Source organism: Calidris pugnax, unplaced genomic scaffold, assembly GCF_001431845.1.
Source record: "Calidris pugnax isolate Ruff unplaced genomic scaffold, ASM143184v1 scaffold54, whole genome shotgun sequence".
NCBI classification, from domain to species: Eukaryota; Metazoa; Chordata; class Aves; order Charadriiformes; family Scolopacidae; genus Calidris; species Calidris pugnax.
This window is the reverse complement of record NW_015090864.1, coordinates 9,554,668-9,577,753: the sequence shown is the minus strand read 5'-3', so window position 1 is coordinate 9,577,753 and position 23,086 is coordinate 9,554,668. Positions and strand designations below refer to the sequence as shown.

Genomic DNA, 23,086 nt, shown 5'->3' with positions numbered 1-23,086 from the left:
ATTATTTTTATTCTAATCTTAATTGTTGTGAGGTATTTTTTATTGTGGGTGTTGTGGGATTTTTTTGGGTTGTTCTTGTTTTGGGTTTTCTTTGTTAAGTATGTTAGGAATTTAATTCTCTGGCTATTCTGAATTTGGATAAACCCATAACTTTATTCCAACCTGTCTGTCTTTAGCAATCTCAAATTAGTCATATCTGTCAATGTACTCTTGTGGCATGGGATTTAAAATGCTTTTGTGGTCCTCTGCTTTTCTCTTAATGTTATGGCTTGAGAATATCAGCTAACATTTCATTAGCCTGGAAGATAATGTTGGATGTGATATTTTAATCTGCTCAGGCTAGAAAAAAAATATATTAGGCAATGGGGTGGAAATTTCCATAAAAATGCATTTGAAGTATCTGTATGAGTCTTGAAAACTTCTTATGCTTCTTAGTGTGCATTTGTGAATGTTTGTGTTTTGGGAAATGTTTTAAAAATATTTTTCAGGAACGGGACGGAAATAATAGTGTTATTTCGTTTTCAGAAAGGCTTACAGTATGTTTTTGGTTTAGGTGCTAACAAGCATTAAAGCTGATAAAGACCAAGCCAATGATGGGCTTTCTTCTGCATTGCTTATTCTCTATTTGGACTCGGCAAGAAACCTGCCTGTAAGTTATATTCTGATGGATCCCCTTTTGTCATGGGTATCTCTCGTGTCCTTCCAGCATGTTTTGCTTGGTAGTATGGCACACTGCTTTACTAACACACATTATGCCATGTTTTCTATACTTTCTCTCGTTTCAAAACGTGTAATGTAAGGTCCACATTTCTAGTCCTATAGTACTATAGATGTATGTTTAATAAAATATTTCTCTTTAATAAGTGTGATTTTTCTTTAAAGAATGCTCCTTTCCTGGATTTTGAAAGGCTGCATGTTTTTATTACACAGTGTTTTCTGTAAATAGTATGGGATTAGCATAAGAAATTTTAAGAAACTGGGGAAAGACCCACATCTTAAGTTCAGGTAAACTTGCTTGCTTTGGTTTAGGGTATCTGTAGTAGCTTTGAAGGTACTGAAGTCCTCATCTTGAAATTGTTACTGTGCGGTTGATGTTACAGTGGCAGAGCACTTGCATGGGATTTCTGTCAGGTTGTCATTTGGAGTATTGTTTATTTGTTTGTGCAAAACATAAAACCAAAAAAATTAATGGTACTGTCATTATGTGGATTATATGATGGGGCTGTGAAATAGCTTGTTTATGACAAGCACAGACAGTTTGGTAGTTTATTTCAGGTTTGGTAGTTTATTTCAGGTTAGTAAAATAAAGTTTCAAGTAGTAAAGTAAATGATAGTAGTAATAAAGTAAACCCTACCATAAATAGATATGTGAATCATAACATTGAGTTTTGCTGGTTTTCAACATTGCTATCAGATGAGAAATTCTGGAAGTGATGACTAAAATACTAATCGGAGAATAAAGTTTTCAAGCCTCAGATATTTTTGCATGCATTTTAAAATGTTCCTACTCATCTTAAGTTTAAGTTAAAATGCTGCATCAAACAGAGTGGTAACAAATGAAAGCTTAGTAGCCTAAACAATTTGCATCACTGACTGGTGATTTCATGTCTGTTCCAGGGTGTATAGAGCAGTGTTGGGAAGTAGTATTTATAGCTTATTTTAAAAGCTAAAACGATGTAGCTCATTTGGAATAGAGCCCTGCATTATCTTTTTCACCTCACTGTATTGAATTTGAGGGAACTTCTTAACTTAGCAGAAAAAGAGTATAATTACTCTAGTACAGAGTAAGCAGAAATAGAATTATGGTGTGCTTAACATCAGTTTCAGACTACTGCAATATGCAGAAAAAGTTTATCTGCTATCTCTTTTGTGCACTAGATTAAATTGAACCCATTTCTGTATTTTTGACTACTGGAATTTACTCAAACTGTTGTAAGTTTAATATATTTGTTAAAATACAGTAAAGCCTTTACTTAATAGTTGAAAGTTCTCTCACCCACAATCTCCAATTTTTTCCCATACAGTTCCAGTTCTCTGTATTAGATGAGCATCTCCAGCAAACACTCACAGGTTTTGTCCTAAGTTTAGTTTTTTCCCCTTCCTGTTTTAAACAGACATTCTGTAACGTTTTCTCCCTCCTTCAGAAAGGTTAGGCTGCAAGTCTTGAGTTCTACCTACTTTGGGGACAGTATTTTAATTTAAATGTCTTAATCAGTACTTCTAATCAGTAGATCTCTATGCTGTAGGGAACAGAAAGGGGAAGTTCTTGGCACAAAGCTGACCAGTTAGGAAATTTGAGAACAGGATCCCAGATTTCTTATTGCTGTGTCTGATGTTCATTACAAGATTGCCTGGGTGGGTTGAGAATAAGGATGATCATAATGTGGGACCTGTTTAACCTTCTTTTTTTCTCTTGCTCTACCAGCCCAGAAAAGCAGTTGCTACAACTCTACAAATGACTCAGTATTTAACTTCAACTAATTGTCTTTCCAGAAATATGTTATAAAGAATATAATAGAAATTAGCATTGAACACTTGAAAATTCCATTTACAAGTTTACAACAATAAAATAATACAACATTGTGTTAAATTCAAGTTGTCCAAAACCAGATACAAGAAGGCTTCACAGTTATAGGGGGGGAGTGGGGGTGGGAATATATGGGAGGACTTCTTCATGTGGGAGAACTCAAAAGTTTCCTAGAGATTCAATAAAGACAATGCTTAGATAATGTCATGCAGCTGCTAGACAAACTGCAGTGAATACAGCTTTTTAATGTCCATTTGATTCTGATAGGGAACAACATTTACCAGACTAAACACGAAAATCTGCTGGCTTCTCATGTTGTGTTCATATTCCCTGATAGGGGTCGTGTAGTGTAATAGCAAAATTAATTGCTCATTTGGATTGCTTGTATTTATGGGGAATAAAATGTTCAAAGATAATGAAGTGTTAAAATTACACTGACCCTTATTAATAATTTTGAGGACTTTTGTCTGCAGCTTTGTGTTACAGCTGAAATATATTCTGGATGAATAATTACTTTTTAGTACCTTCAAAACGGATTTCTTAAGTTAATACTTATCACTGGTACATTTTAGATCTCGTCATCAGCCTTGTTTTGTTTGAGTTACAGTGGATAATTTCCAGCACAGGCCTTTCTTTTGCACAGCTGCATCATAATTGTGGGTTTCTGAGATATTGGCATGATTTATCTAAAATATGTTTAAAGTGAAATAGAAACAGTGTAGAAGGCTGGTTTCTAAATTTACTTAGTTGAATCTGACGTATAAACCTGAACTACAAAGAGTAAACTTGGCAAGCGGGCTAATACCATTGAATAATTAATAAGAAATAAAAAACAAAAAACTTTTCACCTTGCTGCGCTACAGAAAGTCATTTAACAGATTAAGCTATTTAGGATGACAAATATTTACTTACTCTATGTTATCTGCTGTTTTCTCTGGAATCCTTTGACTGTTTTCCTTAACTTTTTTGTGTAGTAAAGCTGCTTATGCATTCATTCTGCCACAATCCCATCACTCTGCTTTCTCCTTCCATTTCCATCTTCCTAAGAGTATCTACGAGGGAAACTTTGGGTGTGGATACTTAAAAGAGAGGAGAGCATCGGGACTAGTCTTTTGTGAAAACACTACCTCACTCTATAGAGCACTATTTGTGAGTTCTCTGGTATTATTTGCATTGTACCTTTTTTCTGCCAGAGTGTGGATTAGTGCTACTAAAGCCACTCACTCTAGTGGAATGAGAGCATGCAATTTGTTTTGCTGCATGATTTAAACAAGTGTGCATTGTTTTTGTGCTATTTTTATTGCATTTTAAAGGCTACTTAAATTTCATTGATCAGCATATCATTGGGTAAGTAACTTTTTGTGATAAAAACCCAAAACAAGTTTGTTGTAAAAGCTCTTATGTTTAACTTAAATTGCTGATTCGTTGAGAAATAAAATGCATACTGTATTTGCACACTGTGTGCTTTTAGTGCAAAGAAATTAAACTAGTAAACATTACAACCAACATCCTTGTAGTTTCTTTAAAAGGTGATGCATTCAATGTTTGTAAGAACTTGCAACCTCTCCACACAGGTTCAAGTATTGCTTTAAAAATGGGTGTGGTTCTTTGTGCTCCCCAAAATATAAATTCCCTTGTAAATTCTATTTCACTTCATGATGCTCCTTGTTTTGCAAATTCCCAAGCTCCTTTCTTTTTTTTTTTTTTTTTTTTTTTCCAAATTAGTCAGTAGTCAGGAAAATCCAGGCCAGGGAGAACCACCAATTAATACTTTTTGCTTGAATTTAAGGTTACAAGATGATTACTAGGTAATGAGCCTCTGAATATGTTACACTTAATCTGTAAACACAACCTTGGTATGTTAAAAAAGAAAGAGAATCTGTTCAGAATAAGAACCTCTTTTGCCAGGGAGAGGTGGATATGCCATTGTAGATTGTGCAGATAAATTCGTGCTGGCTGGCTACTTGTGGTTCATATTATAAACCTTGATTTAAAAGCACCTTCCCCCCGCCCCCTCCAAATCCCAACAAAACCCTTTTTCTGTGGTCCTTTCAGTTAGTTTCCGTGTGGAAATTCATTTTAAAGTATCAAAAAAAATTAGATCCATTACGAAATCTTTTTAAAATGTAATGAATAACAAATGCAGTTCATAAGCTATGGTTCAGTTGTCTTGGTATTAAAAATAAGTAGTTGCTCTTTCTTTTAGTTATAGAAATACGAGATAGATTTTAAAAAGAATAATAACTTTTTAAAAAATCAAAATGCATGTTAAAGAGCGTAGCCCTTATTTTTTTTGTTGATCTTAGGCCCTTTGTATTAGGACACGTTGTCTACTTCTGGCAGCATTTGTTTAGACATTGGACAAAACTCTCCCAATCCCCGCAGCGTTCAGCGAGTCAGTGGAATCACAACCACTTCACGAAAGCCAGGTCTGGATTTCCTTCAGCAGCAGCAGCCTCAACTGCCCTGTTCTGCAGTTGCAGGGGTGCTAGTCTTGCAGCAGGCAAGGGGATGATATTTGTGGCTGCAGGCCAGGAGAGAGGAGAGGACTGTAGTAGCCCAGAGGTAATAACAGCTTCAGCAGTCATAAAACTGCACCTCCTTTTCAGGGCATCTTTAAACAGGAGGCATTATGCACACATTCACACCTGCACGTTCAGATGCCTAATCAACATGTAACATGAGTTCCTTGGGGAGGTGTGAGGATTGTTAAAAAGGAGACTCACTTTATAGAGGGAGAGGAAAATCCAGTGCCCTGAGTGCTCTCTGTTCCTTTCTAGACAGTTTATTGGCTGCTGGGAACCTAGATTCATGGCACCTAATCCAGACATTAAGTAAGATTTATCTGAAGTTAAGGAATATGAAAGTGTTCTTAGTGTAATTTTTAGAAGTGAGTACCACTAGTTTTATCATACATTATCATTAGCTCAAAAAATAGCTAATTTTTTCTAATTTGGTGTCTATATAACATATAAATTATGCATATTTTAAATCAGCTCTTACAGATCAGTAACTGGCTGTTACAGAATGCAAGCCTGAAATCTGATTTGTTCCGCTCTGTCACTTACCAGTATAGTTCTTGTATACCTGTCCCCTTTTCCTATAACTGCAGAAACACTCAGAACCATAGTGAGACAATTTTGTCACCCAAGGCAAGTCCTTTTCTTGGCTTTTTATATTGAACGCTCCCTTTTCTTCTCCTAGTCTCCTCCCGCCCAGCCTTTCAGCCACCATCCACATGGACCTGCAGCTCCTTCCCTTCAAACCTGAAGTCTGGCTTAAACATATTTGCCCCAGCTGATGTCCCCCTTGGCCTATCCTTGCTATGATTCCAGAGGAATTGAGACATGTTCAATATCCAGGAATCATTGGTTGCCTGCCTTTATAATTGATCACATAGGTTTGTTTTTGACTTCTAAAATTCTTTGAAATAATAATATAGGGGGGAAAAAGATGTGTACTGAATATGCAGGTGCAAATGTGAAGGAAAGATGACCAGTAAGTTGTGGGGCAGTTTAGAATTCAAAATCATCTTGATGACTTGCAGATATGATCTGGAAAAATAAAGTGCTTTTCCATAGAGGACGAACATTGTACACATATAATTATAGGATAGAAATGGTTGTCTGCTGGATAGCTCTACAGAAACAGATCTGTAGTGGTGCTGTAGTATCATGCTGTTATGAAAGACAAGCACCGTACTGTATGTGGAAAGAGGAGTGTAGCCTGTGAGATGTATGTCATAGTCCTTCTGTTCTACTGCCCTGATTTGGCTGCAGGAATTAAAGATCTGAAAGGCAGCCGTGATGATAACGAGAAAGCTAATAAATGTGACTAGTGGAAGAAGAGTAACTAGGATGAGTTTAGCCTTAGGAAGCAAAGGTGGGGATGGAAATGATACAAGGCTGCTGCAAACAAAGTGACTTTTTAACCTCTGTCAGAAATCAAGAAACAGCCCTTAAACTCCAGCAAGGAACATACCTGTTGGCATTGCAAATTTTCTAATGAAAAGGAAAGTTAAACATTAGGATTCATATGTTTAGGAAGTCTCCATCTTTGAAGGTCTTTAAGAACAATAATTTAAGTCCCAAGCATATAAAATAAATAGCTGTGAAAGATTCCTTGATTTTATTTTAAGAAAAATAATGAATAAAAAACGTCCCACAAAACCAGCCAAACCTTACTTCTAGTTTTAGCCAGTTTCATCATATGGTATGTACATTCTGAAATAGGAATGTTAAAGCTGAATGCCAGGAATCTCATCATGTATATATCGGCCAACTTCAGCATATAACATTCCAAAAGAAAATGTAAAAATACATTTCTGCATGAAGGTTAAATCTCTCTTCAAATTTTTGTCACTTTTGGATTTGAATTTCAGGAAGGCATTTCTTTTGGCAAAGCATTAATGAGATTGGTTCCTGTTCATAAACCAGCATGTTTAAAAAGGCCATTATGAATGTTTTGGTTGCTGTGCTCTATAGCTTTTAAGGCAGAATTCTCCCTGGAAACAAAAATTGTGCTTCAAGAAAAAGCCAGCCAAAAGTATAGTAACTTGAAATCTGTTTTATTTCAAAATCATATTTCCTGAAATTACTTCTTATGAGTTGAATGCAAATTTTCTGTGATACTTTTCTACTTTACATGTGTCACGTCAAGAACAATATATTATTCTTAAAATAAAATTTAAAAATTTGCTTAGTTAATGGAAATTAGTCAGAGGTTTTGACCTGCTAAATCAGTTCAAATTCCTATTGTTAATTTATCTATCTGCATGTCTTCATTCAACTGAGTAAAGTAGTAGGCCTTCATTCTAGTGAGCATGCAGTATTTTTATCGTTTGTCTGCTGAAGAGGCTCAAACAACAGTTTTTTATAATGATCTAAGCCCTATCAATACTTTTAGCATAGTTATTTCTCCAGTAAATTGACTCTTTCAAATAATTACTTGACTTCTCATCAGAGAAGCTTCTATGCTGTGAAAATATATGTAACCAAATTTTAAAAAGATTTATTCAGAAGGCAGTCTATAGGACATCATGTATTCAATAAATCCTATTTTGTGAAGTTTATTATGGTAAAAACCTAGGAACGAAAATATAAGTGGACTGAAAAGCGAGTATATTAGTTTTAAAGCAGAATACAAAGATTCAGAGAGGACAAAAGGGGAAAAAAAAGTTTGTCAGGCTTCTTTTGTTGTTGGTGTTGCTGTTGTTGTGGCTTTTTCATTGTTCTGTTTGAAAGATTTTGGGGGTTGTTTTAGGTTGATATTTTTTCCCACTTTGTCCTATGTTGTCATGTCATAATTAATTAACCTAGTGAAATTGCTTCATTGCATGACTTACTAACCCTTCCTATGTTCATTCTTTCCTGACTTAAAAGCATAATCCATTAGAATTTAACCCTGATGGCTTGAAGAAGGCTGCTGTTCAGAAAGCCCTAAAGGTAAAACTAATATAGTTGTCCATTTAAGGTCACAAAAGTAACTGGAAATGCACAAATGCCTGCGATACTTCTCTTCCAACAGTCGACGGAGTTTCTGTTGCCAGATACATATTTAGTGCCGTTATTCAAGAAGCAGTCAAGACACTGGTAAAATACTATGGTCTGTGGTAATCTGAGTTTTAGATCAGTTGAGTGGAGTATAAACTGCTTTAGAAGATTGTGGCAAAAACAGTCCTGAGAACTCATTTGTAGCAGTAACTAAAGAACAAGGCTGACATGAAAGCTAAAACATCTTTTACATACTGAGTGGTACCTTATTGGTCAGCTCTGAATGACTAACCAATAAAATCAATCTCTGGCGTGTTTTGAAATAGTCTTGTTTCTGTTAGATGTTTTGAGAAGGCTTTACGTCTTTCATACAAGCGCTAAATAAATTTAGCCCAGTTCTTTGAAATGGAAGACATAAAGTTGAGAGGCAAACTTGGAAGGCACAAGCAAAGTTCTCAGCTGGAGAAACTTGGACGAGAGGCAGTCTCTAACAGACTGTCAACAGCAAATCTCTGTGGCAGGTGTTAGAGCTATATTATAAGTGTGTGTACATATTGCTGCCTATTTAGCATCCATTAAAATTATTTATATTTACATATCAGCATAAGCAATAAGGATCTTTTGTAGTTTCATCATTTTATGAGGAAAAGAGACTTTTGTACACCTTTTTATGAACAAAGAAAAAATGAAACAAATTTCACCTACTATTTCTAAACACCATCAGTTGGAATGTAATCTGACTTTCTTTTCCTTAAACCTTTGTATTCTGTTGTCTTTGAGAGCTAAATATTTTTGATTAGAAATCATGAAAAAAGCAATGCAGCGTTTTTCCAAGAAAGGAGTGCTTTCTTTACAGCTTTTTTTCTAAAGGAAAGTATGGTTATAAGCAGAGTGTCACATTAAAGTCAAGTCATATTAGTGGAAGCAACATGTACAAAATGTAAGTTCAGATCCAAAAATAACTAAAATATGCACATTCTATTTAAAAATAAAAAAATCTTTTAATCACTTGGTAGTAATTGTGACCTTACATGCATTAAGTAGATTTTAACTAACTTTCTGTTTACATACCTTATCTGTACAATTTCCTATTTGGTAGAATTCAAAGTATATTATTAACCATATATACTATATTTTCTAGGCCTCTTAAACTGCATTAATACCTGCTTGAGATGATTAACTTTCATGTCTAACTTTTCTTTCTAATTTAATTTTTTGTTAGGTTACTTTAAAATTTGTGAAAGAAACATGTAGTTGGGAATGTTCCTTTGTGTATATCATTTGTTTCTGAACTGATGTTTATTTTCACAGTTTGGTGTAATGCTAATACACCTGGAGAGCAAGGCTCAGATATGGCAGATGGTTGATTCTCTAATAACGAGTATTTGGTAAACTGTAGAAATATACATCAGGTACATTATAGTGCATCTTCTTTCCCCCCAAAATGAAAAGGGGGGAATGTCAATGTTCTGGTACTACATCCAATTTAATAATACTACTGCAATGTAAATAAAGTAAGCTTCCTGAGTTTGTTCTTTCTCCATATCTCCCATCTGCATGCGATATTTATTTTGCATTATTAGCTATGCTTCATTAGCTCCAGGCGTTTTAATGCTCATTAAAGGATAAGAATTTGCACCTTACCAATTTCATTCAAAGAAAACAGAAAGGAGTCTAAAACTCCTGCTTATTTGTAGTGTTTTGCTTCAGCGTATATAGGATTGTTGGATGCCTTCATGTTGATGTGTTCACGAGTTACTGGCCAGTCTGCCATTCAAACCTGATGAATAAAATACTGAGAATAATAGATAAGCATATAGTAGAATGCATCTGATTTGTATTTTTAAAATGCAAATATTTAAGTCTCAGGGGAGAGAGATTTTGCTTTATTCTGAAGGCAAAGTTTTTGCTTTCTCTTTACCAGTCAGGAAAGAAAATAAACAGCAATCCCAACCCACTCGTTTTGCTGTCAGTTGGACACAAGGCACAGGAAAGTAAGGTAAGTTCCTGCTTCTTTAGACTTGGCTCTGTCTACAAACATTTGGTGGCTGTGTGTGGCTGGTGTTGGCTGTCAGGCCGTTGAGTGTATCCACTGCAGTAAAAGTTACCACCAGGACTGAAATTGCCTTTGTTTAAATATGTCAGGTTTCAGGCATTGATTTTGCAAAGCCAAAATGAAAAATGTACTCAACTCTTGACACCAACTTTAGTAGACAAAAATGTTTTATAATTTGTGTGCTTCCTGTTCTCTGACTTCAGATTCGATACAAGACCAATGAACCAGTATGGGAGGAGAACTTTACTTTCTTTGTACACAATCCCAAAAGACAAGATCTTGAAGTTGAGGTGCGTTGTTTCACTCCCTTTCTTTCCAAGACATTTCAGTAGTAATATTCAGGCGTTATAGGCTGTTATGAAATGAGGCTGAATATGTTGTCAACACCATATAAGATTATACTTAAAGTGGTTTTAAAGACCAAGCTATGAAATTGTTGATTTGCATTTACTGCTAAAAGAAAGAAATACTTTTAGCATTTAGTACTTTTAGTCTCTCACCAGAAGAACATAGTTGATGGTTGTCTTACTTAAAAAAAGGAAAATAAAAATAAGTAATTTTGATACCTGTTTCAAACCTTAACAGTCTTAACTGCTAGCAGAATGGCTGATTTGTTTCCTCTCTCATTCCAAGGAATTCTTTGCTTTATCCAAATACTGTATCCCTTTACACTGCTGATGTGTCATTTACACAAGTCAAAGAGACTGAAGTGTAAATGAGTTCTGTCCCAGTTACTATTCCTCTAACAGTTGTGGGAATTAATTTCCACACAGACTGTTTTCAAACCATGTAGTTATTTGATGAAGGGTCAGGTAGATGGAGACGTTGTGGTTAGTTTTCTGTCTTGCTTTTGCTGTATAGGGATGTGGAAACTAGGCATTGAGAATATTTGCTATTTCCTTCTTCAATGTAAAGTAATTTTATGATCAGGAAAATTTCGTTTAAGAACAAGCTACATTTGATATTGTTTGGGTTTTTTGTTTTTAAATAACACTGTCATTTCCTTTTCTTTCTCTGAGTTTTTACAAAGCAGATCATCAAAATGACTTAGCTTCTGTGTTCCTTCAGGTGAGGGATGAACAGCACCAGTGTTCTTTGGGGAACTTCAAACTGCCTCTAAGCCAGTTGCTGGAGAGTGAAGATTTAACTATGCACCAGCGGTTCCACCTGAGCAACTCCGGTCCAAACAGCACTATAAACATGAAGATTGCACTCAGGGTACTCTAAGCTTTTCCCATTGTAAATACCTGACAGCGTATTTCAGACTATTGTGACTTCTGGTCTTCTAGCTTTATGAAGAAGATAGTACATTTCCTTGGGTGTCCCAGTGTCAGGTGTCCTTGGTTGTGGCAGTGCCATCAAGTACACAAAGATAACCTCTAATTTAAATGCATTCTATTTCACAACCAGAAAATTCTCTGAACAAAACAGTTACAAGCTACATTGATCGTGACTGAGGTTCCCAGTGGTTTTAGGGTTTTAGGTTTGGAAATCAAGTTTGGAATCTGAATTCCTTCAAGTCTGTTATGACTCAACAGGCTACAAATCGGTGAAATCACATTTGTCTTATAGAAATGGAACTGGGACAATGATGGTTTAAAAAAAAAAAAAAGGAAGTACCTTCATAGTACTAGAAAAATTCAGATCAACTTTCAATCACATTGGAGTTTTGAAGATAGAACTTGTGTACCTGAAAGTTGGTTTGTCTTTTTTCCCAGCTAAATTATTTGATTAATAAGGTAGTGTATCTCTTTGCAAGCACTGTCAAACTTCTTTTAACTTCTGTTATTTGCTCTTTTCTAAATCACTTTCTTTCTTGCTTGTCATTAATAACTGAAAATAACTTACAAAAGAAAGTAAGGACAAGGAGCAAGAACAACTTGTGATGTAGGATTACATTTCAAAGATGAGAAGAAAATAATTATAGAATAGCTTTCCAGGTGGTTAGAGCTGCAAAGTAAATAGCACTTGCACCAGAAGTGTGTAAAGTATGGGAAGGGAACAATGAGGAGAATAATTCTAAATTAATGGTTTTATAGTTATTGCAGTTGCCGCAAAGAAGATGCAGCTGTGTTTTGCTGTGCAAAATATTTCCTACTGTAGAGTGAATAAGTGTGAATATTTTTGGTCCTGCATTAGTGTCTGAACTGAACAACTTGTCACTAACCAGTACTCTTGTAGAAACAAACTTGTTATTGATTTTTATACTGGAAAATAGTAATATTATATGTATTTTTACTATATCCAGGTCCTTTCTCTTGAAAAGACAGCAAGATCTCCAGATCATCAACACTCAGCCCAAGTGAAAAGGCCATCTGTTTCCAAAGATGCAAGAAAATCATCTTTTAAGCCTCAGGTTCCTGTCTCACCACCACTTGATTCAAACAAACCTGTTCCAGCTTCCCCAGTGACTGATAGTGATAAAAAGACTGATGCAGCTGAAAAAAGTCAGCCTCCCAATGCCAGCCCTCAGTGGCCAACAGATCTCAGCCGAAGTTCCTCCAGTCTTCATGCCTCTAACTTCTCTTACTCTCCCAGCCACCTCTCGGTCAAAGAACCCACTCCCAGCATAGCCTCAGACATATCTCTGCCCATCGCCACGCAGGAGCTACGGCAAAGACTACGACAGCTTGAGAAGTATGGTGTTAATTACTTGGCTTTGCAATACATCTAAGCTGATTTATAAAAAATGTCACCAGTGCAGCCAAAGAGAAAGTCCTTAGTTTGCATTTCAGAAATTTTTCCCGTTGCAGTTTGAGCCTGTCATTTGAAAATCAGTCATTGTGATTTTCTGCTTCCTCCCAGTACCTCAGTTAAACAGATTCTGCAATTGGAAGTTCCTTTACCTTACCATTGCGATGATCTGCAAGACAAAGTCTCCCTTGTTCTCATAGCTACACTGTGTGGCACTAAAAAGAGTGGGATGGCAAGAGAGAAAGATATTTTTCAATACAACATTAATTGCTTTGATGGCAATGGTTGCCTGTTTCACTACTGAATCCTATTAGCATTAATATTAAGCCAATTAAGCTGAATATAGCTGGTGTTTTAAAATTACTCAGAGGGGTAGTTGACTATAAAAAATGTTAAATGAATAGTCAGTTACTATTCAATTAATGAGGATCGCTGCAGCCATGCTTTCTTAAATTCTCTAATTTTTTTTACTTGCCTCAACAGGCAGCTATACTTACCAGTAAAGACAGCTGAGCAGCCATTCTGCTCTGAGCAGGATGGAAACCATTACTTCTCTATTCATCTAGCTTCTCTGTGAATCTAAGTAGAAAGATTTAAATTTTTTATTTGTAAGGGATTGAACCAATTCATCTTTTTCTATCAGAGTTCATAGAATCAGTAAGAGTAATACAGGTGGGAAGGAACCTCAGGTCAGTCAGCCCTCTGCTCAAGGGCTGACCTTGAGCAAATCCCACTTCAAAGTTTGATCAGGTTTCTTGGGCCTTGTCCAAACAAGCCTTGAACATCTCCAAGGATGGAGAGTCTGCAAACTTTTCCAGCAGTTCTGATGCTTAACCACTCCACTGTGAAAGTGTTTTTTTCTTATTTCCAATTGGAATTTGTCTTGCTGCAACCTGACTGTGGCCACTTGTTCTTTACTGTGTAGAGCCACGAGGAGTCTGACTCGGTCTTCTCTATAATGTCTGTTTTAAGTGGTAAAAGACTGACGTCCAATCTGCTGTTGGCCTCTTTCATTTGTACAAATACATTTCCTTCACCATCTGCTTAAGTGCTGCAGTCCCCCATTTATCTTTGTGGTCCTCTGCTGTCTTGTCTTCCATTTGTTAGTCTCTTCTGGCCCAAAACTTGGTTAGACTTCATTAATTATGATAAATGTTGAAATAATACTCCTTATTTAATATACAAATTTCATACTTTCTCATCCGATAGGAGTGGTAAAGCTACGGCTAAGGAGGTCCTTTATTGCAGGCCCCATGTTCTATAGACATACTGATTTTTGGGATTTTTTTACATTGGTCTGGTGAAAAGTTAAATGGATAAGATATGATTTCTGGGAAAACTACTCAGCATATATTTCAGTTACATATTACTTTAAATATGTGTTTTAAGAACTAAGTATAGTGTTCTACTTTTTCCTCAGTGGAACAACTCTGGGGCAGTCTCCATTGGGACAGATCCAGCTAACAATTCGTCATAGTTCACAAAGAAACAAACTGATTGTGGTAGTGCATTCCTGCAGGTAAGCATGAAATGCCAAATTTCATTTCTGCGCATATTTCTTTATAAACTTTGTCATATCTTGACTTATCCTCTTACATTGGTTGTCTGGATGATCTTTGCTATTTTTGAAATAACGTACTAATTGTAATTATGTGTAAATACAAAAAAATACAGAGCTATACTCAGAATCAGTAAAAACTTTGTTGAAGATTTTGCTGTGATTTTGTATTTGTCTATTATATCTCTGTCAGATTTTTAATGAAAATGGCATGTAGATGTGTAGCAGCATTGATACATTTCCTTGGTGTGCCAGGAAAGAAAAGAAGCTCTGGTTCTAGAGGAATGAGGATCAGTAAGACTGACCAGTCTTTCCCTTTGAAGCCCAGTGATGCTGAGCTGTCAAGATAGGATTCCTCATTCTCCTCTCTGTAGAGTCAGCAGTTGACCTTTTCCTTGTTTTGTTTGTTTTGCTTTACCAGTGGCTTCTAGACACCACTGGTAACAGAAGTGTCAAATATTTGATATTGATCATAGGATTGAAGAAAAATTTTAGCCAAAACATCAGGATTCTTTTTCTTCATTTATCTCAGACCTTATTTTTTGCCTGGGGAGTAGAGATAGTTTGGTTATGATTTGAGTTGTTGTTTAGAACTTGCATTTCAGGTACCAAATTCTCACTAAAGCATCACTTTGCCTTTCAGATTTGATTTCAGTGTTTCCCTGCCTGAAGTACAGAGAAGAACACTAGATGTAGCAGTGAAGAACAGTGGTGGTTTCTTGTCCAAAGATAAAGGGCTGCTTGGCAAAGTAAGTTGACAACAGGAAAATTCTGTTAATACAGCATATTATTATATAATACTAAAATCCTCGTCATATGAGCTGGTTAGTGTTGACTGAAGCACCTGATTCAGGTACGAAGCTTTTAAAAATTATAGATGGCTTAGATGTCAAGCTTCAGTTGGGGAGGGAACTAATTACAGAGAGAGACATCAAAAGATGAGGCAGTAGTCTCTTCTAGAGAGAGAAACCTGCATGTCAGACTTACTAATCATAAATTCATAGAAAGAAAATAACCAGTAGAAAACAGGTGATATCTCAGCAAAATGTTCAGACAGAACTGGAAAGATAAGCAAGAGTACTTAAAGAAGCACACAGAACAAATGTATATTTAGTAATTAAAATTTCAGATTGTAAAATTCATGAGAAAGAACTGCTACTGGAGATGTTCCCAATGCCAAAACCAGCTATTGCATTTACAGCTTCACTGTTCTAAAGGCATTCATTTAATCACTCTGTTTCCTACATGTGTGATTTGGAGCGTGCAAAAAACATGTTCAAGCTCTGTAAAGAGAATGAAAGATACCAGAGTTGTGGCCAGTTCATGGTGAATGGTGTTCTTCATTTTCCTGTTTACCAGAACCACTGATTGCCATTGCCAAGACATGCCATCTTCAGAATTTAAGCCTCTGAGGTTGTCTGGGACTGTATCATTGAAGGGTATAGATTTTTAGGTGAAAATCAGCAACTCGAAACTTTACTACAAGTTGGGCAGATAGCTATGATAACAAGGACGTAAAATATATTGGTTGTCTGGATGATCTTTGCTATTTTTGAAATAACGTACTAATTGTAATTATGTGTAAATACAAAAAAATACAGAGCTATACTCAGAATCAGTAAAAACTTTGTTGAAGATTTTGCTGTGATTTTGTATTTGTCTATTATATCTCTGTCAGATTTTTAATGAAAATGGCATGTAGATGTGTAGCAGCACACTGGAAGAGCAGTGTCTGGAAGGTATCTCCAAGAGACTGAATTTTTCATGGAATGAAAAAACCACATGATTTTTGGAAAACCATATCTAACCTTTGTATTAGAATTTAAGAAACATTGTATTCCTTCCTCTGCTGCCTGGTCACCATTTCTCTGATCTTGTACAAGTCACTGCTTGGCATATTTTTAGTTTTTCTTTACCGGTGCTATTAGCAATGTGCTGTACCCTGCACATCATACTTTGTGCAGGGTATCCCACAACTGATTGATGTACTAAATTAACAATAGTAGTGTAGTCACTTATATTCAGTAATGTCTTACTTATTTTCTAAATGTTTTCCCTTGTTTTTCACTGCTCACAGAAATCTAATAGCCTTTTCAGAAGAGGGATCTGATCCATACGTGCGAATGTATTTATTGCCTGATAAGAGACGATCAGGAAGAAGAAAAACACATGTATCAAAGAAGACCTTAAACCCAGTGTTTGATCAAATGTACGTTCTCAACTGTGTGTAGTAGGTTTATATCATGCAATTACAAAGCTGTCAAATTGAAGTTTTTCAGCTTACCTGACTGGATGAGCTGTTGAAACTTCTAGTTGTCACCACCAGACTTGGTCATACGTTTCCCTTCTGCTATAATAGCTCATCACATATCAATAAAGACCTTTCTCTACGGACAGAAACTTAATTTGGGGAAAAATAACACTTTGGTCTGTTCTGTCCCAGGGAAATCTGTAAGTCATTAGTTAGGGGCTCTGGTAGGTTTTCCTGGGACTGCAGCTCTCTCCTGTTCATTCCAGGTAATAGACTTGTTTTACTGTGTCTTTCCAAGCAAAATGTATTACGAAGCAATAAAGCTGTTAAAGAACTGTAGTGACAAATAGTTATAGATTGTGGTGCAATCTTGCCCTTGTTTTCTGTAAATTCTAGATCTAGCAAACAAAATCTGTTCTTCCTTAAGAGTTGATACATTTCCTTGGTGTGCCAGGAAAGAAAAGAAGCTCTGGTTCTAGAGGAATGAGGATCAGTAAGACTGACCAGTCTTTCCCTTTGAAGCCCAGTGATGCTGAGCTGTCAAGATAGGATTCCTCATTCTCCTCTCTGTAGAGTCAGCAGTTGACCTTTTCCTTGTTTTGTTTGTTTTGCTTTACCAGTGGCTTCTAGACACCACTGGTAACAGAAGTGTCAAATATTTGATATTGATCATAGGATTGAAGAAAAATTTTAGCCAAAACATCAGGATTCTTTTTCTTCATTTATCTCAGACCTTATTTTTTGCCTGGGGAGTAGAGATAGTTTGGTTATGATTTGAGTTGTTGTTTAGAACTTGCATTTCAGGTACCAAATTCTCACTAAAGCATCACTTTGCCTTTCAGATTTGATTTCAGTGTTTCCCTGCCTGAAGTACAGAGAAGAACACTAGATGTAGCAGTGAAGAACAGTGGTGGTTTCTTGTCCAAAGATAAAGGGCTGCTTGGCAAAGTAAGCTGACAACAGGAAAATTCTGTTAATACAGCATATTATTATATAATACTAAAATCCTCGTCATATGAGCTGGTTAGTGTTGACTGAAGCACCTGATTCAGGTACGAAGCTTTTAAAAATTATAGATGGCTTAGATGTCAAGCTTCAGTTGGGGAGGGAACACATTACAGAGAGAGACATCAAAAGATGAGGCAGTAGTCTCTTCTAGAGAGAGAAACCTGCATGTCAGACTTACTAATCATAAATTCATAGAAAGAAAATAACCAGTAGAAAACAGGTGATATCTCAGCAAAATGTTCAGACAGAACTGAAAAGATAAGCAAGAGTACTTGAAGAAGCACACAGAACAAATGTGTATTTAGTAATTAAAATTTCAGATTTTAAAATTCATGAGAAAGAACTGCTACTGGAGATGTTCCCAATGCCAAAACCAGCTATTGCATTTACAGCTTCACTGTTCTAAAGGCATTCATTTAATCACTCTGTTTCCTACATGTGTGATTTGGAGCGTGCAAAAAACATGTTCAAGCTCTGTAAAGAGAATGAAAGATACCAGAGTTGTGGCCAGTTCATGGTGAATGGTGTTCTTCATTTTCCTGTTTACCAGAACCACTGATTGCCATTGCCAAGACATGCCATCTTCAGAATTTAAGCCTCTGAGGTTGTCTGGGACTGTATCATTGAAGGGTATAGATTTTTAGGTCAAAATCAGCAACTCGAAACTTTACTAAAGTTGGGCAGATAGCTATGATGACAAGGATGTAAAATACATTGTTTATTAATGGCATTATTTACACTGTAGTTTTCAGGATTGTCAGATTTGAACTTTAAAAGACATAGAATGAAAGGCAGACATAATTCATAGATTGTCAATTTAACTTTTCACAGGTATTAATACCTCTGGCATCTGAAGAACTTGCTAAAGGCTGGACCCAGTGGTAAGTATAGTATTTCCTTTATTACTAATAATACTACATACTAATCACTGCTGCATTAATAGTAGTTTAACAATACCTGCTCATCGTAAAAAAAACAAAACAACTTTTTTTTTTCCTTTTCAGGTATGATTTAACAGAAGATGGTACAAGGCCACATGGTGCAAGTTAGACCCGTGGATACTGGGAATTCCCCGTGCAGAATTTTGCCAACCTTTATATATTTTTAAAGCGTTGTTCTCACAGATGTACCAATATTATTTTTATAGCTTTACTGACTTTAGTTCTTAGACACATCCCCAATAATTTTGTAACACTCTGTCATTTTATGTAGACAAAGCCTTTCTCATTGTTAAACTTTGTATTTTAATTTGCTAAACAATGTTATGTGTTACGCAATGTGCAATAGTAGAGTAAAGTAACCTCTTGTGTTTCAATGGATCTGTACGACGGCTGTACCTATTAGAAAGTGAAAAGATTATGTTCTGCTGTTTTCCTGCCTTGTTTTATATCTCACCAAGGTATACTGTACCATGTAAATATATACTATTTTTTTATAATTCTTTCATGCTGGTTTGAATTCAGAAGAAAATTAGAGAAAGGATATAGATATTTTCTTCTAAATGCATGTTAATTTCTTCAGAAGAATCTCTTGTCTTTGCAGCACAATGGTCTTAATCATTTTGTGATATTCTTCAAAAACAAAATGCAGAAAAACATTTTTACTTTATTGTGTTCCTGGCCCAATGTGGCTAGCTTAAAATGTACAAAACATTAACATTTTAATATTTATATATAAATGTATTATTGGGAAATCATGCTATAGAATATTATAAACAAAAATGAGAATTCTATAAATATTGTATAACTAGAGGATGAGGTCCATGAATCACAGTTTTTAAATCTGGGTTTTCATTTAATGGAGTAAACATAACGAACAGTACGGTTTTATTATACAGGTTCACTTGGATTTTGTTATTTATTCCTGTACTCCATAGTACCAGACATGTGACCTTTTGAAGGTATGAGGACATGGATTTTTCTGTATTATAAACAAAATCTCTAACCACTTAGAACTGTCCTAACTGCCATGTTTCACTGATTTATAAGGTATACAAATCAGCTTGCAATGTAAGTTCATATAGTAGGCATACATACAAGACATACGTTATTTTTATTACACAATAATATAAATAGTATATTATGCTATACCTTCTGTAATGCTGAAATTGAACACCAATAAGTAAGAAAGTGTGAAACTGAGTTAAAACTGACTCTCTTTCCAGTTGCTTCATTGCTCCGTAGCATGTTTGGTGCATGGAGGGAGTGCACTGCAGTGGTCCACACAGATTGCCTGAGATGTAACGGCGTTCTGCTCTGCAGCGTTGCCATCCTCTGCTGCAAGACCAGCAGTGATACCATTAGCACAAACTGATGGAAGTAGACAGTTGAGAGTTGCAGGGAGGGTATCAGTCTAAACAGCTGAGCTCATACCTCTAACTTAATGAATTACGGGGAATTTTTTTTTTTATTATTATTATTGAGAGCTAATTTTCCTTTTTCTGGTAAGTTTTCTCAGACTGTTATAAAAATGTGCATTAAGAATCCAAGAGAACAGTTCAGCTCCTTCAGAGCCAACACCCTCATTCTTGGATAAGTATGCAATTAGACAGACAAAGTATATTATTTAGCTAAGATTCTAGAATGATCTCTCAGCCAAGAAAGAATTTTTAAAGCAGAAAAATAAACTCCTGAAATTAGCTTTATTGTAAGATTACTGACAGAACCTTAATTCTAGATGTAGAATTTGCCTACATCACTAGATGTACCAAAGTGCCTACCATAGATGTAGCTTTTTGTCTTTTTCAAATTTAAGAATTGACTCATTTCAGTTTGTCTAAATTCAGTTTAACATGACCATTTGTCACGGATGTGTGTAACACGCACATATACACCTCTATACAGTGATGGCCTTCTTATTGCCACATTTTCTACAGGACAATTTTAGCAAAGAAACTTACTTTGTAAATTTTGCTGCTGTTAACTTTCTGATGGGCTGGGCAATAGAGAGAGGTTCTTTGTAAGAAAACATTTCCAATTGAAGGCTTCACTCTATATTGGAATGTATGAATATCTATCTATCTATGTATATATATACACACACTCATCTGTTCATATAAAATGTAATATATTATGAAATACATATTTTCTTTGCTAGTTCTCCATTAAAATGTTGAGAATGGAAAGACAGAGAATTATTGTTAATGCAATGAAAATGCACAAAGTGAAAGCTGATCTAAGTAAAGGAGGTCTAAGTGCAGCAGTTCAGCAGAATTGTCTTCTGCTTTGGTTCAGCCCGAGGTAGAAGGACTTTCACTGTACATCTTGGCCAGTGACTCCCCAGAGTCTGACCCAGAGCCAGCAAAGGGGCTGTTAGACTGACTGCGTGTTTCAAGTCTTAAGTCAAGTCTGTTAAGGTGTTAAAAGACTCTGCACTTAAACAAAAAAAACATGCATGTTTGTCTTCTAAAATCTAGAGGGGGAAAAATGCTGCGTTTGAGGTGATTGCACAAAGTGAGTAACTGAATAAAGTATATAGGACAGGTTTCCAAAATAGCTCACAATCTGAAATCAGAGATGAGTTCTTAAAAGAGCTTAATTCCCATCTAGGAATCTAAAATTAAGAGATCGAATTGTCATTGTAATTCAGCAACAGTAATTCCCATGGGCTGTAATCAGTCCTGGATGTCAAACTCGTTAGAAATGTGAATTTGGATCAGCATATGATTGCCAAGATGGGACTGACTCTTTGGATAGTGGAAACAAACCTCTGTATAATAACCAAATTCTGATTGTTCCTTTTATATGGAGGTAGGAAGGACAAATAACATTTTTCCTCTGGGCAAAAATTGCACTTCATTATCAAATCAATGTATTCAATATCAACCGATAGCTTTTCATGTAGTTCTTGTTTATCCTGTGCCTTAAAATATGAACATATGAAGATGTTTAAGATATGGCTAAAAATAAGCTTTGTTACCTGTATGTACCGACACGTGTTCTCTACTATCGAAACTGTTTTTAGATTTACTCTGCTTCACTGACAAGAAAACCAGCTTTCTTAATTATAGCAGTGGTATAAGCCGAACTCAAATCAGCATGCATATCACTTGGATTTGGATTAAAAGAATTTTCATTTTCTGTCTTGAATCCTTTATCAGAGCTGCAGCAAATGGTGAGAGTTGAAATGAGAACAAAGGGTAATCAATTTTGTACAGATTGCCTTTTTTGCTCATGTAATTCTACATTATGATGCATGTATTTATTCAATAAATGGTTCATATGGAAGTGGGTGTGTTGCTTCCCTCTACACACATACTCCCTTTTCCCCTTTTTTTTAATATCCCTGTCCTAATAATTACTAATACGATGAGGTGAATTTTTGAAATGTGTATGTCTGTAAAATATGTGAAGTGTGCTGACTGTGCTAACCTGGGTAGCCTTGCTGTAAGGTTTGTAGGCAGATTTTTGGGTTTTACAGGAGAAACAGTGGAATGAGTACAGGATACTTCTCTGGGGCACTCCTTGCTTGTTGGTCTGGAACAGATTCACACGTAAGAATTAGAATGTCCCTTTGATCAACTTAAGTATCTAAATTTTTTTTTTTTCTTGAAATGATCATTTGGACAAGCTGTCACGGTTCTAGCACTTACTCATCAGTTGTCATGAATTATGTTTTCAAAAGCACCTGGGACTGCATGTAATTGCCTTGGATTTAGAACCAGCAGATTTCTTTCCTGTCCTACCTGCTTGTTAAGGCAGATACTGATAGAAAATACAAGTATGTGCTGCATAAATAGATAGAGGATCCAATACCCCTCTTCTTATTACAGAAAAACAACCATAGAAATTATGCTGTTTGCATTAAACATTAGTTTTTAGTTAATTATATTACCATAATTAATTATGATACCTCTTCCCTTTAACAGCTACAACTTGTCTGAATTCCTAATAGTCAGTCAGACTAAAAGCTGGAGAAGTCCATCACCCAATCACTATCGCATTTAGAAGGGACCCACTGGATAATCTTTAATGATACTAACTACAAAATTACCTTCAGGTTTGTTGGGGTTTTTGTCCTAAGGGGGATGTCTTCCTTTTTTAGCAGAATAAAGGGCTTCTGCTAATCCATGGGAAGGCACCTAAAGCCAGTAAAAACATGCCCATCTTCCTCAGTCCCCCACGGGAAGGTGTTTCTGGGGCAGTGCCAGCACTGAACTGGTGTCTGCCTTCTCCAGACTGGGATCAAAATCAAACCTCCCATTCTGTCCCACGAGGCAGGTGGTAACTGGATCGGTGCCCGCCCAAGAACGCTGCCCGTGTATTCACAACATCTTGTTAGAGACCAGAAATTACTGTGCAAGACACTCCTCCAGGTGGATTTGGTATCAATTTGATGGGCTCAGACGTTTTCTTAATATTTGCTGTAATGGTTAAATTGGTTTGGGCCATCCAGTCTCCATCTCAGAGCAGTGTGTTGCCAATATGGTTACCAATATGATTATTTTAGGTATTTTCTCAGCTAAAAGCTGAATACAAATTTAGTTTCCTATGATGTTTCT

The 23,086-nt window shown here is 36.0% G+C and overlaps 1 protein-coding gene across 4 annotated transcripts in view; it reads left to right on the top strand.

Moving 5' to 3' along the window:
* Nucleotides 1-21,812, top strand: part of ESYT2 (extended synaptotagmin-like protein 2) — an 84,928-nt gene extending 63,116 nt beyond the window's left edge. The window contains exons 13-24 of one of the 4 annotated variants that reach the window (XM_014945021.1): nt 554-649; nt 3,575-3,676; nt 7,909-7,971; nt 9,944-10,018; nt 10,279-10,365; nt 11,144-11,293; nt 12,324-12,712; nt 14,190-14,288; nt 16,405-16,536; nt 17,421-17,526; nt 18,418-18,467; nt 18,591-21,812. In XM_014945021.1, the coding sequence (XP_014800507.1) occupies nt 554-649; nt 3,575-3,676; nt 7,909-7,971; nt 9,944-10,018; nt 10,279-10,365; nt 11,144-11,293; nt 12,324-12,712; nt 14,190-14,288; nt 16,405-16,536; nt 17,421-17,526; nt 18,418-18,467; nt 18,591-18,636 (1,395 nt within the window). In that variant the 3' untranslated portion in view covers nt 18,637-21,812. The remainder of the gene's footprint in view (nt 1-553; nt 650-3,574; nt 3,677-7,908; nt 7,972-9,943; nt 10,019-10,278; nt 10,366-11,143; nt 11,294-12,323; nt 12,713-14,189; nt 14,289-16,404; nt 16,537-17,420; nt 17,527-18,417; nt 18,468-18,590) is intronic. The other 3 variants (XM_014945022.1, XM_014945023.1, XM_014945024.1) reach the window with 3 other exon arrangements.
* The last annotated feature ends 1,274 nt before the right edge of the window (nt 21,813-23,086 follow it).